Genomic DNA, 18,092 nt, shown 5'->3' with positions numbered 1-18,092 from the left:
AGCAGGCTGGGAATTAGTGCAGTGCAGCTGCTCCCTCCCCATCAGCTGGCGCAGAGGCTGGCAAAGCACTGCGACACAGCTTGCAGTATGTGCAATACCTCAGTGCATCCCCTCTGCCGGCGAGCTTCCTTAAAAAAAAAATAAAAATCAAGCAACATTTTATAACATTTATTTGCAGACTGTCTTTTAAAAAAATACATACTGGATGAACACATGCAATGACACATCGGTTTGCCCCCACGTGTGCACACAGAGAGCATCTGCACACCAGCATGTGCCACCTGCCCAAACACATGCCTTCACAGGGTCCCCCACGTATGTAGCTGCACAGTGAGAATACAAGTGTGCAAAGACGCTTGGGGCACGGTGCTGCTCAGGGCAATGTCTCTTGAAACCCTCGGAGCAAGCCATGTCTCGGGCACGCTGCTGATTGCTTTCCACGCAGTAAATCCCCACGCAGCCCAGCTCGTGGAAACTCGGCCCCGCAGCAAGTACGGGCCGTGCCTGGGGGCAGCGCCTGCCTTGGCTCCCCACATCTGAAATCTTCCCTTCTGCTTCCAAACTCACTGCCTCCACCCTGGGAAACTTCGGCTGTGGTTTATGGGAGACTTCAGCTCCTGGTTCTCAAGGCGGGTCTGTGGTTTGTTTGTTTTTTTTCCCAAGGCTTTAAAGGTTTTGTTATATTAGCACGGGGTTTTGACAGCAATCGCAGAGGACATGCTGGACACAAGCAGGGCTTCTCTGGTTTTGTCAATGGAGTTTTCTCTCTGTGAAATTAGAAGAGCTGCAAATGAGATGCTCCAGTGCCAGCTGTAAAGGTCTCAGTGCTACCACCAAGACCAAAATGCAGTCTGGGCCATTTCGGCTCACGGGGCACCAAGAGTGGACACAGCCCCAGATTTCCTCCTAAAGAAATCTCAAAAATATTTTAATTCTTGGCTAAGTATTTTTGTCACCTCTTTTGTTTGGCCAATCTGAATATTTTTGAATGTTAAATCATGTTTAAGTTAATTTCAAGGTGTGCAAGATTTATTTATTTTTTAATTATTTTTTTCAGTCAGACCCTGCAGTTAAAAAGAATGTAATTTTGTTTCTGCCTGATTCAGTGCTGCTTCGGTGCTCTCACTGAGTCATTCTTGCTGGATAATTTAAATTCATCCTGGCTACCTTTCACCTCATTTCTTCCTTCTCAAATAAAAGATAAAATGGGCAGTTTAATCTATCTTCCTCCATTTAGGTGGGTGGCAACTGTAGGGTACAGGTCTGGGAAGAGCTGGTGTATTTTTGCACACCTGGGCTGGTTTTCAGCGGGGGCAGCAGCACCTCCGAGCTACACCGCCCCAAAGCATCCCAGACCTGAGAGGCAGCAAGAGCTGCACCGGGGGTAGGATGGTTTCTGACACTCCCTCTAATGCCAGGTGCTTCCCCCTGGAAAATAATTCACTCGCCGGAGGAATTAATGCTAAATCTAATGTTATTTATGACAGTGAGTCAAAGCATCCTTCACGTGAACCCTCCTGTGCTTAAACGTCAACCGTGTCCTACTGATATTAAATGGATATTGTGAACTGCAGTCCTGAAAACGCACTCAGAAAAGGGTGAGCGATATAAACAGTACTAAACACGTTGGCAATTAATATAATCAGAACTTAACTCTTGCTTACAATCCTTTGGTGAACTGCTCATTTCTCTCCGATGAGCCAAATGCCGAGAGGAAGTTTTACTCTTCTCAAGTTTCCCCCTTGCCTTTCTGTGTTTCTCAGATGGCAAGTTTTAAAGTGACCGTAAACGTGCCTCAAGCCATGCACCGCCAGCAGCTTTCCTTACGTTGTGTGCTTCGTAACCCCCCGCAATCAGAATGCAAAAATAAATTAAAAGCCCACAATCAAACGTGATGTCACAGCATTGTCCTCTTTACAATTTATTTTGTCATGACAATGTTATATTAGTAACAAAAATGGACCTTTGTGCATCATTTACCTCAGTAACACAACGAAGGTGGTTCCAGTTGTAAAAATAAATAATAAATAGCAAAACATCTTAAATGGCCCTGCAAATGCAGCCGGGACCCACCAAGACTCAGAGGTAGAATTGGGAAGAGTCAGAAAAAAACATCCCCAAACTGGTCCTTGGGAGTCCTTGGCTGCAGACCGGTTTGCCAGCCAAAGAAACACCAGACCCGACTGCAAATCAGGGGAAAACCCCGTTTTTTCTCTCCCACGTGTTTACAAACTAAGTTTTCAACACTCAAAGTGCCTGTTCTACATCGCTGTTCTCTGCCTAGGACAAGCTGCTAGCCCACGTGCTGAGATGCCGGTCACAAAGCTCTATTTAAGGGGAAAAAAATAAAAATAAAAAGGAAACAGCATGAACTGCAAAGCATCCTTTTATGGCCATCAATGGTCCTCCGTGCTCTCAGGAAACCTCAGACCCCGCTAGCAGCCCGCCAGTCGCAGCTCTCCCTGCTGCTATTCGCGTACCTTGCTCCGTGGTCGTGCTACAAAATCCATTTTTCTTTCTTGAGGTTATTATACAGAAGCCGTGGGAGGCATGCTAAGTGTGGCAATATCTAAAATAAATTAATTTACAAGCTCCTCAGAGCAAGCAATGTGCGCATGCTTCGAGCGGTGCTCTTCTCATAAATACATATTGTAATAACAATGCTAAAATAAATAATAACGATAATAAAAAGTTATGCGTGTGACCTAAGACCAGGTGCAACCTGCGGGTCAAACAGCTTAAGCGAGGGATAACAACGTCACCGCGAGGCCTGTGCTGTCCCCTGGCCTCGCAACTCGAGGCCCGCCGCTCGCAGGCCCCGCGGGCAGCCCCGGTGGCGGTGGCGGCGGTGGGGTGGAAGGCTTCTCTTCACGGCAGCTTCAGCAGAAGCGCTTGAGGTGCCGGGCACCCTGCCGAAATGGCAGGGCTTCCCCTCCCGGCCTCCCTCCCGAAGGCGGATTCGGGCGCGGGCGCGGGTCAGGTGTGTAAGCGCTTGCTGGTGCCGCGGCTGGCGGCCTGCTTGGTCATGTCCTGGTAGGAGGCGGACTTGAGGAAGCGGGGGTAGGAGTCCTTCTCCATCAGGGTGCGGGTCTTCGCCTGGGCTTCGTTGAAGCAAGCGGAGGTGGCCCCCGAGAGGTTCTTCCTGGTGATCTCCCTGGTTTCGTGGTCGATGTTCACCTGCAGGGAAGGAGAGCCCACAAACGTTAGCTTGGCGTTAACCTCCCTCCCACGCTATCTTCTCCAAGCGAGGGTGAAGACACTCCCAAACCCTTATATCCCTTCATTTTGGGGTGCCACATGAGGTTAGAAAGCTCCCGTGAATCAGGGCAAATCTTCCCATTGAGCTGAGAGAGCACTTAACAAACCCACCTGGGATATTTTACCCCTTCCCCTCCTGCTCAGCACCACGTTGCAGAGGCAGGAATGGCTCTCACCTCCCTGGGCGCCTCGCTTTGGACGAACTCCTCGAAGATCCTGTTGGCCTTGGAGGCCAGCTTGGTTTTCGACCGGGTCTTTTTGAAATCCTCACAGGCCAGCCAGAAGTCCAGGTTTTCCTCGCTGAACTCTGTCTTGAGGAAGGTGTGGAAGGCGGTCACCCCGTCTGGACAGAGGAGACAGAAGTGGTGAGTGGGGATGAAGGAGATGAAGGGGACGAAGGAGATGAAGGGGATGAAGGAGATGAAGGGGATGAAGGGGACGAAGGCACTCAGGAGGTAACGGGGCTCCTGGATGCGGCACTGCCTAACCGGCCTCTCCCCGGGAGACCAGGCTGTGGCATCTGCGGGTTTCCTTTCCCTCCAGGCAAATTCCACCCTGTGAGCCTCTGCTAATTGGCCTCGAGACTCCAATAAAATCCTTTCCCACAGACAAGTTTTATTTATCTGACCTTTCTGTAATGAGTCTTCAGAGTGTTTTCTCTACAGCTTCGGAAAAGATCTAATTCTACCGATGGAGAAATCCACTGAGGTATGAGTACGCCTGCAGGAACCGAGCAGCGATGGCTTTGTTTTTATTTCTCAGCTGAGATTTAGGGGGAACGAGTTGCTGTGGAGCATGGAAGAGTGCCTGCAGCAGGAGAGCCGTGTCTCTATTGCGTTACAAAGCTGCAGATGCTTGCTAACCTTCACAGCGCGTGATAAATGCTGGAAAAAATATGCCTAGCCCCAGACCAGCACTGCAGAAGGGCTATCTGTTGCCGTGGAATAACTTTAAGGTAGACAACTGCTTTTGTATTCAGATTTGGTCCCCTTGCTGGGCACCACCAACACCTTACAGGAACCTTGTGCGTCACCAGATGTACAGTGAATTTTGGAGGGGAAAATGGATGCGTGCAGTTCAGTAAAGCAGCCGGATGCTTTCTCCCAGCGTAAGAGCCATCCCCAGAGGAACAGGACAGGCAGACAGAGGGCAGCAATGTTTTCCGAGCAAATAAAGCCTGCGTGAAGGTGGCTGTGCCAGCAGCAGGCATGCTGGGGGTGGCTGGGGATGGCACGGTGACCCCGCCAGAAGGTACACACCAGCAGCTCACCATGCCCATCCTGCTGCTCCTGGCCCAAGAAGCTGTGAGACAGCGCTCGTGCCCCCCAGAAAGCACCCGGCCAGGAGGAAAGGGTAAAGTCCGGCTGAGTGTCAGCTCTGCCAGGGCAGGGAGGGCACCTGCTGAATTTCTAACATATCTAATTTGAGGATGAGACCAGGTTTCCTCGCACACTGACTCCAGGCATATGTCCTACGCGCTCTCATCAAGGGGAGAAAAGAAAAACCCTACTCACTTTTACTCTTCAGGAGCTGATCGAAGGATTCCCTCCACTCGAGCACCTCTCGTGAGGAGTCTCTGGAAAAGACAAAGGACGTGAGGCTTGCCGTCTTGCCGGAGAAGGACGGGAGCGCTTCGTTAAAGCAGTTCATGATGAGACAGTGCAAGACGGGAGGCAGCGGCACCCGGCGGGACACCACAGCGAGACCCCAGTATCCATTACCTGTGGGCCCTCTTTCCTTTCTCTTTTTCCCTTTCTTTTGCCTTCCCCGATGGCTCCCCAGACCTCAGCTCCATAGCGCAGCTGTGGCCAGGCAGTCTTTAGAGGATGCTCAGAGGAGCCCTTTTTCCTGGTGCCAGCCCAGCAGAGCTTCTCAGCACGAAGGTGCCTTGCCTCCAGCAGCAAGATTTAGTGTTTTGTTTCCAGTGCTGTCCGCATTCCCTGGGGGACCCAGGCACTGGTTTGAGAAACCAGTGCCTGTGGGAGCCTCTGGCTTTTCCTGCTTGATGCTGAGTCCCCGCTCCGCCTAATGGCAGAGCATCAGCCCCCAGTCTGGCTTTATAACTGGTGGAGCTGGGACACGATCCGCCCCGCTGCCTGCCGGGGTGGGACCGCGGGGACGAGCGGCGCTGCATCCTCCCAGCTGCACAGATGGGCAGAGCATCCCCCAGGAGAGCCCCCAGCTTGCCTTACCTCTGCCTGGAGCCCAGCTGCAGCTTGCCGGCCGCCCCGATCCGGTGTGCCAGCTCTGGTTTGTGGAGCAGGATCCCCAGGCGGCTCTTGAGTTCCTTGGCTCTGGTAGGGAGGAAGGGGAGAGGTGAGAATGTGGGGACGTGGGACCGCCACCACCGTCCCCTCTCGCTCCTTCACCTCCTTTCTCGCCTTCTGCCGTGTGCAATAAAACAATCCCCAAATTGCTTTTTCCTCTCCCCGGCAACCAGGCTCAGCAGCGCGTTAAGCCAGGGGACAGCGTCCTCCTGCTCGCCTCCCAGGTAGCGCCAGGTGCGTGCATGGGGCAGAGCTGCAGCCCTGGTGGCCCCCCCGGCTCCGCAGCCCCCTCAGGAGCATTAACCAACAAACCCAGCTCCTTCTCCGCCCTCCCAGCCACGCAACGCTGCTCTCAGCACACTGGGAAAACGACAGCGGTCGCTTCCATCTCGGCAGAGGGGGAGCATCTCCTGCTGTGCTGCTGCTGCAGCTGCTCCCCTGTTTTGGGGGAGCTGCCATGCTGTGGAGGTGGTGGTGGCACCGTCCATCTACCCCACGCCTTCAAGAGCCAGAGAGAGTGGTGGCAGCACAGCTGCTGTGCCACCTCGGAGCCAGACACATCCCTGCCGGGCATCTCTGCGGCAATAGGGCGGGAGCTGCTGCTTCCCCGGCTCCTCTCCCTTGGGTGCCCCCGAGGCAGCGCACAGCCCCGCTGCTATTTGTGTGCTGCAGCTCCTGCAGGCGTCCCAAGGCACCCAGACAAAAATAAGCATTTAAATGTCAAGGCAGCGGCGTGGGGCTTCGTAGCCATGTTAGGCAGGATGTCACCGAGCACTGACAAAAATAGCGCCGCTGCCAACCTGGAGCGAGCCCTGCGAAGACGGAGGCAGCAAAACAAACCTCGTGCGTCTGCACACAGCGACACGGGGCAGCCCTGCCCAGCCTCCATCCCCTCTGCACGTTTTAGCTTCTGCGTCCCCTCCAGGGGAGCCTCACAGCTGCGGCCACAGCACATCACGCTGCCTTCCCTGGCTGCGTGTTTCTCGGCAGGCTGCACCCAGCTTTCTATCAAAACACCACCACAGCCACAACGGTGGAGGCTGGCCCGGCTGTTCCGACGTTAGGATCATCTTTTCCAGCTAATCCTCTGCTTCCCAGCCCTGCAGCATGGCAAAGCCCCTTACCTTTCCAGGCAAGTGATGGGAAGCGCGGCAACCCCTCGGCACATGCTGAGAGCTGGGCACCGAGGCATCCAGCAGCTCATCAGCTCCTTGGGGCAGCACCTGCGCTGCTGCTGCCGTGTGCTGGAGAAGCGGCGAGGAGCTGTGTTTATATGGGGTGGGAGGGCTGGGAGGGTACCCAGCACCACGCCGGCCTCCAGCCAACCAAAAGCTGCTCCGGCAGCCAGCGCAGAAGATAACGGCTTGGGTAGGTGCTCGGGGAGGGGGGCGGGAGGCTCGTCCTTGAGCATCGCAGTCAGAACTGCTTCCTCGATAAGAGGAAAAAACAGGCTCGCTTCCACCGACGTGCGGAGCCTGCTGAGTAACCGCGGGCACGCAGCCGGGGACGGCGAAGGGGGGGACAAGGCAATTAGTCAGCGCAATCCCAACGGCTGGTGACTTCAAACCCTCCGCGCCGCGTGGCCAAGGCTGGCATCGCCGCAGCAGGAGGGTCCCCCGGGGCTGGCGGCGGGGACGAGGGCCCTGGCACGCTCTGCAGACCCCGCTGCAGCTCCCCAAGCACCCCGCTGCGGCCGAGGCGCTGCGAGCAGAGCAGAGGGGAGCGATGTTCCTGCCACGTCTGCAGCTGGATAAACGGGGGCTGACGTTTGCTGGTGTGTCGTGGTCATAAATATTCTGCTGGGGCTGCGGTGGGAGAAGGGGAGGGGGAGCGCCTCAGTGAAAGACTGAGTAAAGTGTGGGGAAACACCTGATAAAGGGGCATCCTACCTAGAACCAGAGGTGGAAAGAGTAGAAAGAGACTAAAAGCAGGAGAGAGGATGGAAACAACGGAAACTCCTTGTCCCTTTCCTTCCTCCCCGCTCATCCCTGGCTATCACCAGCCCAGGTGATAAAGCCTTTTTAAACCTAAAGGAAAAGATTAAACCAAAGGCTGCATCTTGGCACCAAGGTTGCTCAGCCAGAGGATGCACAAAGCTGTAGGAAATTGCGCCCAGGCAATGGGGCCGCGGGATCGGGCTGTTCCAGCAGAGTCCTCCCCGTCAAGGCCAGGTTTTTTCACTCTCACAGTTTTTTCACTCTCCCCTTTCAAGGGGTAAGGGAGGTTTGAGGATGGGCAGCTCTCCAGCATGGGATGTAGTCATTGCAATATTTTCTAATGCAGAGCTCTTCGTTCGGGTTATGCAATCGCCTCTGAGCCCAGCTACGTATGTGTACTCAGATGTCTTTATTCTGCTCTGTATCTAATTTAATTACGTGCTTCCTGTCTCATTTAGCTTAGCGGCCTCCCGTGGCTCCAGCCCGGTGTCTGCGTTATCAGCCCTTGTTTTGGAACACCAAAACCCGGCTGTGTCGCAACGCCCGGGCCGTGCTCCCTTCCCGTACGCGTGCCACAGCACCGCCGGCACGAAGCCCACCGCCCGCCCACGGACCAGCCCAGCCCCTCACATCGCCAGCACCGTCCTCGTGGGGTTTGTTCTCTCCAGGGAGGTCCTGGCAGCCCCAGCTGGGTGCACTGGGGCCCTGGGTGCTTGGGAGAAGGTGGGATGCGCAGGTGCTGGAGGCTCCGGCAATGGGAGAGCCGCGTCCGCAGCCCTGGAGCTTGCAGGGATGGAGCTGCTGGCCTCACAGGTGGAAGCAAAGCACAAAAGCTTGTCACCTCTGTCGTTTCTGGGTTAGGGATGCAAAAAGAGGAAAATAAAGTCTTTATCCCCAGCACCACGTAAAAAGGGCCCCCAAAGCCCCGTGAAGCTCTGCGAGCTGCTGCGGGGATTTCTGGTGCCCTCATTTCAGGGCAGCAGGAGTTAGAGTTTGGGGAGGAAACGCTCACGGGAGGAGCAGGAGCCCAGCTGCCTTTTGGTGGGGGCTGTACCGAGCTCAGCTCTGCTTTTAAGAGCCTCTCCCCACCCCCATTTACCTGCAGAGATTTTTTTCCAGAAAAGACACGAAAGAAGGAAGAGGAGCCACGGTAAATTGGGAGCAGATCTTGGGCGTGGGAAAAGAGGGAGCAGAGGGGGACAGAGGCAGAAGAGGAACTGCAAATTTATACAGGGTGATGGGATAAAGGGGAGGATGCAGCAAGGGATGGGAAGGGAGGCAGGGGAGCAGGAGAGGAAGAGCGTGCATCCCTCGCCCCCCGACAGTGAGCCCCTGCCCCGGGGCGTTGGATGGATTCCCGGCAAGAGAGCACGCTACCCTCGCATGGAGCACCAGAGGAAATAGCTGCTCTGGAAATCTGTAGCAGTGCGGAAAGAGATTATTGAAATTAAAAATAATAATAATAAATTAGAATTACAAATGAGGTTTTCAAGGGGCAGCTGTTACCCACTCTGCTCACACGCTCGCTTTCTGAAGCGCCAGAGCACATCTGTGCAGGGAGAGGTATCTGACAGCAGGTATTTTTAATTTTCTCTTTCCGTTCCCAGCACCTGCTCTTTAAAGCCACTGAAGAGCAAGGAAAAAAAAAAAGGCAATAGCTAAATATATCCTGAGAGGAGAGACAGAGCAGCACTAATGGCAGATTCTCCCCTTGGATGCATGCAAATTGTTTTGGCTCAGAGACAGGCTTAGAGGGAAAGAAGCTGCAGATAAAAAGGAAAAACAATAAAAGAAGAGAATTAGGGCAAAAAAAAAAGGGGGGGGTGGGATAGGAAGAAGACAGAGGGACTGATAAATTTCACTGCAGTGACTTCCAGAGAAAAACAAGCTCATTTAGGTTTCTTTTTTAGCTGAAGAAGCAATCCTGCGGGGGCCGTGTAACAAACGCTCACCTTCGGCAGGGAGGAGGGCACCGGGGCCGGGTCCCTGCCTGCTCCCACTTGCCAGACCTCGGGGATGCTCTGCGTGCCCCCAGTGCTTCCCACGTAAGCCTTTCCTCGGGGGGAAAGGGTTCCCCTGGCTCCAGACCTGCTGAACCTCTTCTTGCTCACCCCTCCCCAGTTTATCCCCCAGGACCGCTCATACTGGGAGCTCCCTTTTTGGGGAGCGCCTGCTCTGCATCCTTTCCCTCGGGCATGAGCTTTTTTTTCGTGCTTGGCAACGAGGCAGAGCAACCTGCAGCACAGCGGGACGCGTCCCCCGGCCCCTCTCTGCGGGCACGGAGAGCAGCGTTTGGTTTTCCTTCCTCCCTCGAGCGAGGCTGAACACACAGCGACCGACCGCTGCGGTGCGAGCCCTTTCCGTCCGGGAAGGGCCTGCAGATGGACGGGTGCTTTCTGCAGGGATCCAGATCGGGGCAGCAGGCAATTTGTCTGCTGCTTACGCCTCCCATCTGCGCTGCCTTCCTCCCAGAGCCGAGGGATCCGTCACCGCTCTCCAGGCTGCCTTCTCCCTGGAGCTCCTTCATCCTTTCCCTCAGCAGTTGTTTTAGGAGGCAACCCTCCGTCCCCGGGTACAACCCATGCCCAGTTCCCTCCCCGCGAAGGAACGAGAGCTCGACCCTCAACTTTCCCGGACATGCAGGCACAAGGCGGGTGCTTCCCAGGCTGTTTATTTCGCGTCCTCGCGGTCTCTATACAGTGAAGGTGAACGACACTTTACAACGCGGTGACGGGACTCGGGGGGTGTCATCGCCGGTCCGGCAGCTGATGTGGCTGAGGAGCTTCTCCAGCCTCGTTAGGGGAAGGCGAGCCTAGCAAACGAGCAGCTAATGAGGAAGGGAAGGCGAAGGGAAGCCGAGCCCATGCCCTCCCCGAGGGAAGGAATCAGACTGAACCACCTGCGCATCCTGCCCAAACTGCTCCTGTTATCTTGCGGCACCAGCAGCACCCAGACACCGCGGAGGCAGCTACAGGATCAGGACTTTAAATGATTTTTAAATAATTAAAATAAAAACGTGGCACAGGGAACATCTTCCAAGAGCTGGTCTTTTACCCAGGTACCTGGTGGCCCAGTTCTGACTTCACCCCGTGCGCTAACTCCCTCCTACCTCTCTTCTAAGCCACCCACGATCACGTTTCTCAAGGAACAAAAACATCTTGAACCGCACCTTACTCAGGACCGATTATCAGATCGGGCCCTCGAGGCCCCTTCCTGCCATCCCGCAGGAGATGGAGGTGCCAGAGAGCTTGGAGAAACATCTGAGCTCTGTGTGTCTCATTCGTTTTGCTTGTAGAGGAAGGGGATGAGAGGTTGTGCGAGGATGAGATACATCAGTCACGGAGTTTAAAGAAGGGGCATCCACCCCAGGGCGTGCGTGTACCCTGCTCTTTCATCACCAGTATCCCACAGAGGGCTGCATAAACACCCCAAAAAGCCTCCTCCCCCCCAGTCCTTTTTAGCTGGTGGCTGTGGGCATCCACAGAGCAACGTGAAGACATTTCTCTTAGGACACCACCATTATCCATGCCGCAGACTCAGAGCCGAGCCGCTCCTGACTGTCGTGCTGTAGGTCCAGGCAGGGCCAGGCACTGCAGGGCGGTGCTGTACCTCCAGACACAGGAGCTGCTCCCTCCGTCAGGCCAGGCTAAGAACAGCCCGGAGCGGAGCAGCAAGGAGGTCCTGCCCTCCAGCACCAGCCTGGGTACTGCTGGCCAGCTGGAGCTGCAAACTGGGAGCCGTGGGGCCACTGGGGACAAGTGATTGACACCGTGCCTGGTCCCCTGCCTCCCTGGTATGCCAGGTCCCTCCAGAAGCAGGCACTGCCTTTGCTCCTGTGCCTTTTTGCCAGAAATGTTCTGGTTTTTTTCAGTACTAAGCTCACCCCCTTCTGCCACCTCCCTCCCATGCACTCAGCTCCCTGAACTCCACTTGAGTTTACCGGAGCATCAAATCCCAGATGCAGCCTTCCAGTAAAACCAAGAGGAGGCACAGAGCAAAACGACTGACTTCACTAAGCAAATACAAGGCGCACACCTTTATTTACTCTATTTTTTTTTAATCAGGAAGCTAAAAGGAAGCACAGCTGCGACCCTGCCGAGGCAGCTCCGACTCCATGCCCGAGCGCGCGGCGCGGAGCACAGCTGCCGTCTCACCTAGCCAGCCCCTGCCGCAAGCACAGCACGTGGAACACGAATGGAGGACAAAGACACGACACTGGGGCCAAGCCGAGCCTCTGCAAAGCCCAAGGGGTGCACGGTAGAGAAAAGCACTCTCTGGTCTGGCAACGACACTGACGTTAATTCCAGCTCTGTGATAAAACGCGTCAGTGCCAGAGAAAACACAGTACCAAGGAACAAGACAACTGCAGCAGCCCCAGGAAGGAAAGATGGTGCATAAATTAGGTGAAAGCACTTTCTCCTCATATAATGGGCAAGGAATAGCTACTAGGAGCAACAGTAGGAGGTATGTAGGAGGGAGATGGCAAGACAAGAGTCTGGAGAAGGAAAAGGAAAAGCAAAAGAAGGACGGACAGATGCCTGGGGACAGAGGGCATGCACCCAGGAGGGCAGGGCAGGCTGTGAGAGACCAGGGCTCAAGCAGTGCTGGTGGAGGGGAAGGCTGGCATGGACAGGAGTGCTTCAGGGAGGTGAAGATGAGGAAGAGGAGGGACGTCCCACATGGACAGGACTGAGAAGGAGAGAGGGGTTTGGAGGGAGAAGGAGGAGGCCCACGGTGGGGGAGAGTTTGCAGGGACAAGCGAGAGGCACTCCAGGACTGGCATGAGGTATGCTTTGCTATTGCTCTGAATGCTGTAAACATTTTGGTTTTGTGTCTATCAGTGAACATTCAGTTCAGTTTGATACATGTGCTCTTATGGGTAATTGGAAGCCTAGCAGAATTTTACATCTCCTATTACTAGTCAAACTTACACAAGAGGCAAACACAACACCGCTAAAATCTCATTTTATGTCATTTATGCCTAATTCTCCTATTTTAACATGCACATCTACGTCTCAGAATAGCTTCTCTACTAGGAGACACTAAGTATCGTATACATGAATTCACATGCACTCTCAGCCACCCACACCCACGTACACACACACCCCTCCTTCCCTCCTGTGCTCAGACCAGCAGGACTTTGCCCCTCACGCTTTCCCAGCGTGGAGGGCAGGGACCCATTGGTACATTAACAAGTACAGTGAAACGATGGAAATAATCCCAAACCTGGCCAAAGCAGGAGAAGGAAACTCAAAGCAGATTTGGGTTCCGCATCTGCTTCTGGACTTAATGACGCCTGAAGTTTATGGAGTAGGGAAAAGCAATTTGTAAAATTCTTCTTCCCTTTTGCTGTCAAAGGACTTAAGAGCTGGCTGGATACACGCCAGCAAAAACACAGAATAAAAAGAGCTGAGTGAAACGTTTTTTTTTCCTCTCTTCATACGATGGCAATCTCTGACATTACTTGAAGTGGGAGCACGTTTTTGGAGGTGTGTGCTTGTGGAGAAGGAAAATGGGGTTTGTAAGTTCTGAATATCCCTTTCACATCAGTAAGAGATGAATCAAAGATAGGATATTTGTCCTCGATGGGGATTAGTCATCACTCAGTGCTTTCCGAAGCTTTGGCTCTGTCATTATTTCCTTCATCAGTCCCTGGTTTAAGAGGAAGAGATATAAGTTGCCTATTTTAATTCACTTCAGCCTGACATTTGACATAAAAGAAGCAACTGGTGCCAATTTCTTATTAAAATAATAATAATAAATTACTTTAAATAACTAGGCTGCTTTCCTGCAAGAGAGACAAACTGTAAGAGCAGAAACAAAAATAACCGTGATAGATTCATGTGCTTCAGACAACACCTTTGCTCCACTGTATGCTCTAGGACATTTCCTGTCAAGGATATTATCTGGCACCAATTTAAGGGGCAAAACACTCATCCTACACCAGCCGGCAGGAATACAGTTCCTGTCACAGCAGTGCCACTTCTGAATGTGCCCGCTCAAAGCAATTCCCCAGACAGATGGAGGAAAGAGAGGAGCTTGGTTTTTACAGAGTTTTTGGCTACTTTGAAGTTTTTTGATGAATTCTGGCACAAACTAAAAGGATGCCAACGCCGACTCTGGAGGAGCCTGTCGGGAGATGTTACCTACTGAGCTTTCTGGAGTCACACTCTGAGCAGGACCAGCCTTTGTAGCCATCAGGGAAGCCTGGGAATTGCCCTCACTTCTGATTTTCTTTTCCTTGTCCTCATTCCTAGACAAAAACATCTCGTTCTGCTGTTTCCTCATCTCCTGGTCGTCCCTGTGACCCTCTCAGCAACGGGTGCCTGCAGGGCGTGTGCTGAAAAGCCTCCGCTGGGATGTGGCAGCTGGCACTAGAGGTCAGCATCATCCAAGCCCACTCAGAAGATGTGCCAGTAGCTTTAAGAGAAACACCCTAGGGCAGTTAAGACGGCCATCTTCCTCCTCTTTAAAAGCAGTAAGTACATTAAAAGCAGAATTACAGCAAAATCTGAAGCCCACCTTCCTTTCCCTGCAGACATAGCTCGTTGCTCCCACCTTCAAACAGGCAGCAAGTAAGTTTGCACGAAGCTGCCACGGTGAAATCTGCACAGTGATGTTCAGGCTTTGGGCTCTGTCCCTCTGCATTACGGACCTCATGCATCTCATCGACAGTTTCAAAAGTCGAGGGGCTGTGCTGCCAAGCCCGAGCGTGGCCGCAGGATGCCACATCTCCCGCCGTGCTCGCGTTTCCTGGCAGGGGCAGAGGACTCCCAGAAACACTGGTCTGGGACCCCAGAGCACGCTGCTCCTTCTGTCCTTAGTGAAAGTTAACTTGAGATGATCTTTGCCTACAAAACTGCAAGAGAATTCTAGAGTTGACCAGCCAGGTACTGAAAAGCAGGTTTCCCTGTTGAACAGAAATTCTGCTTTTGTACTGTATTTAGAATTTAGTGTCTTAGAGAACACAAGAACGTACCTCCAGAACAAACCAAACACACTCATCATCCCTATCATAATCCTACACCTATCCACCCTAACATCCTGCACAGCAGCCTTACAAAAAGCCTCTAAACCTGCTAATGTAGGGACAGTAACCTCTAATATCCAAGCAGACCTTTTGTATCTTGTTCCGAACATTATGCATAGCTTCAGAATTCAGACTACTCAGTTTACACCAGATTACATTTATATCTTTATCACCAGCTACCTGATGTATCAAACCTACCCACCACAATAAACCAGAACATAGGTTTACCAACCTCTGATCTGTGGATGACTCCAAGGAGAGAAGGAAAAAATCCATGAGGCCCCTTTCCAGACCTTCCTAAAACTAAGAAAACAGACCTCTGGTCTGCAGACTTAAACCCACAGACAATCCACTTCCCCTCTAGAAAATATCGCAAGAACCTGACAGCTGATAAACTGGGAAAGCGATGCTGCAGAAATTCAGATGGTAAGAATTACTGCACAGCACAGAGGTGGTGTTACACAACCGACATCTGCACAGAGCCTTCTCCTGCAGCTGGTTATCCAGGCTGTGGGAATAGGGCCAAAGCACACTTTGCACACCACTTCACGCCCAGACACTCGTCCTGCTCGCTGCATGCCTCCCCGCACCCTGTTTTTAAGCAAGCACCATGCAGCAGGGTCTGTGCCTTTAGTATTTCTTTACATTGCATTGAACCCACAGTGGACAATCGGTAGGTAACAACAACAGTCAATAATCAGTAAATGACAAAAATAAGGTTGTGTTTTCACATTACCTCTCCCTGCCATGCGCTGGTGAAGTACTATGATGAGAAACGATACCTGACACGGCAGATGGATCTTGTGCTTTTCTTACACCTCAGCATGGGGCAGATGGGACATCCATTCTCCCAACTCTTTCCCGACGGCTGGCAGTTCATTCCCGAGAAGCCACTGAGGTCATTAAAGTCTCTGGTGGCCAAAAGCCTCTTTGTGTGAAGTTTTGGTATGGTGCCTAGCACAACGAAGCCTAACAGTGACTGGGGTCCTGAGGCTGAGCTATAGTACACATAAATAATATCACTGAAAAACAATCATTTGCACTAGAAGACCAGGTCTAGCAAGGGCTTTTGGGGTTACCTTCCTGATGAGAAAAACTCAGCTCCTTGACAGTCACACAAAAATAGCATCTAGTCTCCATCCCTGGAAGAAAAGCAGTCAAGGGCATGGAGGGGCTGTGGCAGGTCAGCTGCTGTGGTATCATGAGGTGTGCAACCAAAATGGGAGGGTGAGCTGAGTTTGCTGACGGCTTCCACTCTGGGAAGCAGCAAGAATCGTGTGCCTTTGTCTTCTCACTCCCACCCTCTCTGCCTCCTCACAGCCTCAGGATCCAGACCCCAGCAGCCAGTGCGGGGGATGGTGCTTTGGATCGTACTTGGCTACACAAGTTTCAGAGCTGCCCTTAGGGCCCTTCCAAACAGAGGGGATAGGTGAGAGCCAGTGAGGTGTCTGGAAGGATGGGAAGGTGCAGAGACATTATTTACAGACAAACCAACGTAGTAATTTCAAAGGAAACCTGCCTTCCCAACAGATGACCCCATGACTAGAGAGGATAGGGTTTTGTGCTAGAGAGAGGCAATAACTGCAAGATGCTACTGCTAACCAAAAAGCACAGAAACTCAGAAAGTCCTAATTCCACATTCAGATCACACTCTGGAAGCCTCCTCTTCCTCTCCTCCCTCTTTTCTCATCCCCACTGCTTTTAACACCAAGAAAGTTTCACATTTAGACATGGGTTGTTGCAGTTGTAGGAAGCACATGGTTTCTGAGGGCCCCGTCGCTGTTCTAGCTGAGCCTCCTCTGGGTTTGAGATAGCAGGTCTGTGTAAATTTTGGATCTCAGGAACCTGGGATAAGAGTCTTTTTCCATCAGGCTGTGCACCTTCCCCTGAGCTTGGTCAAAGCAAGAGAGGGAGGGCTCCTGCATGTTTCTTCTTGTCAGCTCCCGAGTCTGGAAGTCTATGTTCACCTAGGAAAAGCAGCAGAAGAGAGTTTGGTACTGAGTGACTGGTTTGCTTGCTTAAAACGGCATGTTGCATCTCAGTGACAGGACCAAGCACCTACTCTCAGCCATGCCTAAACAGTACCCCTAACTCTGTGGGGTTTAGTAATCCAGAGTTATAAATCCTGTCCCAAACTTGGAGAAGTTGAACTAGATTTATAATGATCTGAGCACTTCTGAAATCAAGTTACTTTTATTCAGGCTCTCAAGCATGGATTTACACAGCAAATCTTCTAAAAATGCTAACTTGGCTTAACATACCTCTTCTCCTGTTGACCAAGTTTCCTCTATTCCCTTTTTCTTCACTATACGCCCAATAGAAGGGTGAGTGAACTTTTAGCGGGGTTTAAACTATCAGTATATTCTTATTAAATGTTTTTAAACTATGTTGTTACAGAATAAATTGTTTGATTTTTCCCATAACAGCTTGATGTTACCATATCTTCAGTAGGGACTTGAGAAAACAAACAGCCCTCATGTTATGACTGCAGCATGTTTGCAAAGCCAACAATACACGTTTTCCTGTTCTCTCTCCCTTGCAAACAGTTAGCGTTTGTTAGGGTTATTGTTTAGAACCTGTCTGTTAAGATGTTATTTGTCCTTGTTACCCCAGTGTCCAAACTTAAAGCTGTCTAGAAAGTAAAGCTGTCTGCCTTAACCCAGATGACAGCAAAAATAGATTAGCTCTCGATGTCACTTAAAGGTCATTTCACATTCTAGCATGACAACAGGAACAAATTTTAGGGAAGACTCCATCCAACCTACACTTGTATTTCTAATGCAACTTCAGTCCTGCAGTCCTGAAAATCTCACCCAGCTTTTATGAATATCAGCACAAGGTGTTCACTGAGGGCACTGGGGATTGAAGTGCACCCTGAGATGCCCACACCACTTGGTGCTTGACAATGGCTTACAATAATAGCCTTGCTAGCTCAAAGATGGAGTGGAGGCAGCCCTCTTAGAGGGATCCCCTTGCAGGCACCTTTATCACGACAAGCACCCGTGCTATCAAGCAAGAGAAGTGCTGTGGGAAAGCAGGTGCAGCAAGCACTCTCCTGGTTGCGTTATTAATACAGTAGCACAGCACAACATCACGACACAGGATCTGACAGTCACATCAGCCTGTCAGTACTTTAAAGAGGACTTAACAATTCCAGGCTTCAGGTTGTGACTGCGTTTTTTGTTCACCTCTGAGTTATTGCTCGCATCTTTCAGGAGCTCTAATTGAGTTTGGAGTTAGTCAGCAGATAAACACTCTTCCCTGGAGAGTCAACAAGTTAGTCATTCGTGGGATGCTCTTAGACAAAATGTCCTGGGAGAAACGAGCCCAATAGCCTGTTTGGGGATTGATAGTAAATGAGAGGTTCAGTGTGAAAAACTCCTAGGAAGCTGGTGGAGGTTAGGAAATGTGGGTTGCAGTTGCCAGTGAACTCACTGGCTATGACTAATTTAGTATCATCAAAGTAGTTACCCTCACCAGGGGATGAGTCACTGCAAGCAGAGGCAGCAGGAGCAGGCAGGATGGTGTTCCCGTAACAGGAAGCATTCTCCTCGCCATCACCTCCGGGAGGGAAGGAAGGAAGAGCGCCCTGACCCCCCG

General features: G+C 52.0%; 2 protein-coding genes and 1 long non-coding RNA gene across 22 annotated transcripts in view; 1 reads left to right on the top strand and 2 right to left on the bottom strand.

Annotated features, from left to right (window-relative positions):
* Nucleotides 1-163: 163 nt before the first annotated feature.
* RGS16 (regulator of G protein signaling 16) lies at nt 164-15,400 on the bottom strand. Of its 3 annotated transcripts, none has more exons than XM_048054223.2 (5): nt 15,275-15,400; nt 5,451-5,552; nt 4,773-4,834; nt 3,435-3,601; nt 164-3,177 (listed from the first exon to the last, which is right to left on the bottom strand). In XM_048054223.2, the coding sequence occupies exons 1-5, from the start codon at nt 15,370-15,372 to the stop codon at nt 2,977-2,979; spliced, it is 630 nt and encodes a 209-aa protein (XP_047910180.1). In that variant the 5' UTR covers nt 15,373-15,400; the 3' UTR covers nt 164-2,976. The 3 variants fall into 3 exon arrangements, with proteins under 3 accessions (XP_047910180.1, XP_013054905.2, XP_047910179.1); XM_013199451.3 differs by lacking the exon at nt 15,275-15,400 and adding an exon at nt 6,650-6,783; XM_048054222.2 differs by lacking the exon at nt 15,275-15,400 and adding an exon at nt 5,838-6,155.
* On the top strand, nt 6,780-10,495 carry LOC136791341 (uncharacterized). The gene is made up of 2 exons (XR_010833130.1): nt 6,780-8,275; nt 9,373-10,495. It is a non-coding gene; the product is annotated as an uncharacterized lncRNA (long non-coding RNA).
* RGS8 (regulator of G protein signaling 8) overlaps nt 12,410-18,092 on the bottom strand; it is a 41,747-nt gene continuing 36,064 nt past the window's right edge. For 16 of the 18 annotated variants that reach the window (XM_067001333.1, XM_067001334.1, XM_067001335.1 and 13 more), the window contains one exon: nt 12,410-16,459. In XM_067001333.1, coding sequence (XP_066857434.1) covers nt 16,277-16,459 — 183 coding nt within the window. In that variant the 3' untranslated portion in view covers nt 12,410-16,276. The remainder of the gene's footprint in view (nt 16,460-18,092) is intronic. The other 2 variants (XR_010833127.1, XR_010833128.1) reach the window with 2 other exon arrangements.

This window comes from Anser cygnoides, chromosome 8, assembly GCF_040182565.1.
Source record: "Anser cygnoides isolate HZ-2024a breed goose chromosome 8, Taihu_goose_T2T_genome, whole genome shotgun sequence".
Taxonomy (NCBI): domain Eukaryota; kingdom Metazoa; phylum Chordata; class Aves; order Anseriformes; family Anatidae; genus Anser; species Anser cygnoides.
Note: the sequence above shows the minus strand (reverse complement) of the source record. Positions and strands in the feature narration are given on the sequence as shown.

Coding starts and splice junctions, on each gene's coding strand:
- RGS16 (XM_048054222.2), bottom strand. CDS start 6,013: ATGGACGGTGCCACCACCACCTCCACAGCATGGCAGCTCCCCCAAAAC. Junction 5,553..5,837: donor GAGGGCGGAGAAGGAGCTGG/GTTTGTTGGTTA, acceptor CCTCCCTACCAG/AGCCAAGGAACTCAAGAGCC. Junction 4,835..5,450: donor CAGCTGGGCTCCAGGCAGAG/GTAAGGCAAGCT, acceptor TGTCTTTTCCAG/AGACTCCTCACGAGAGGTGC.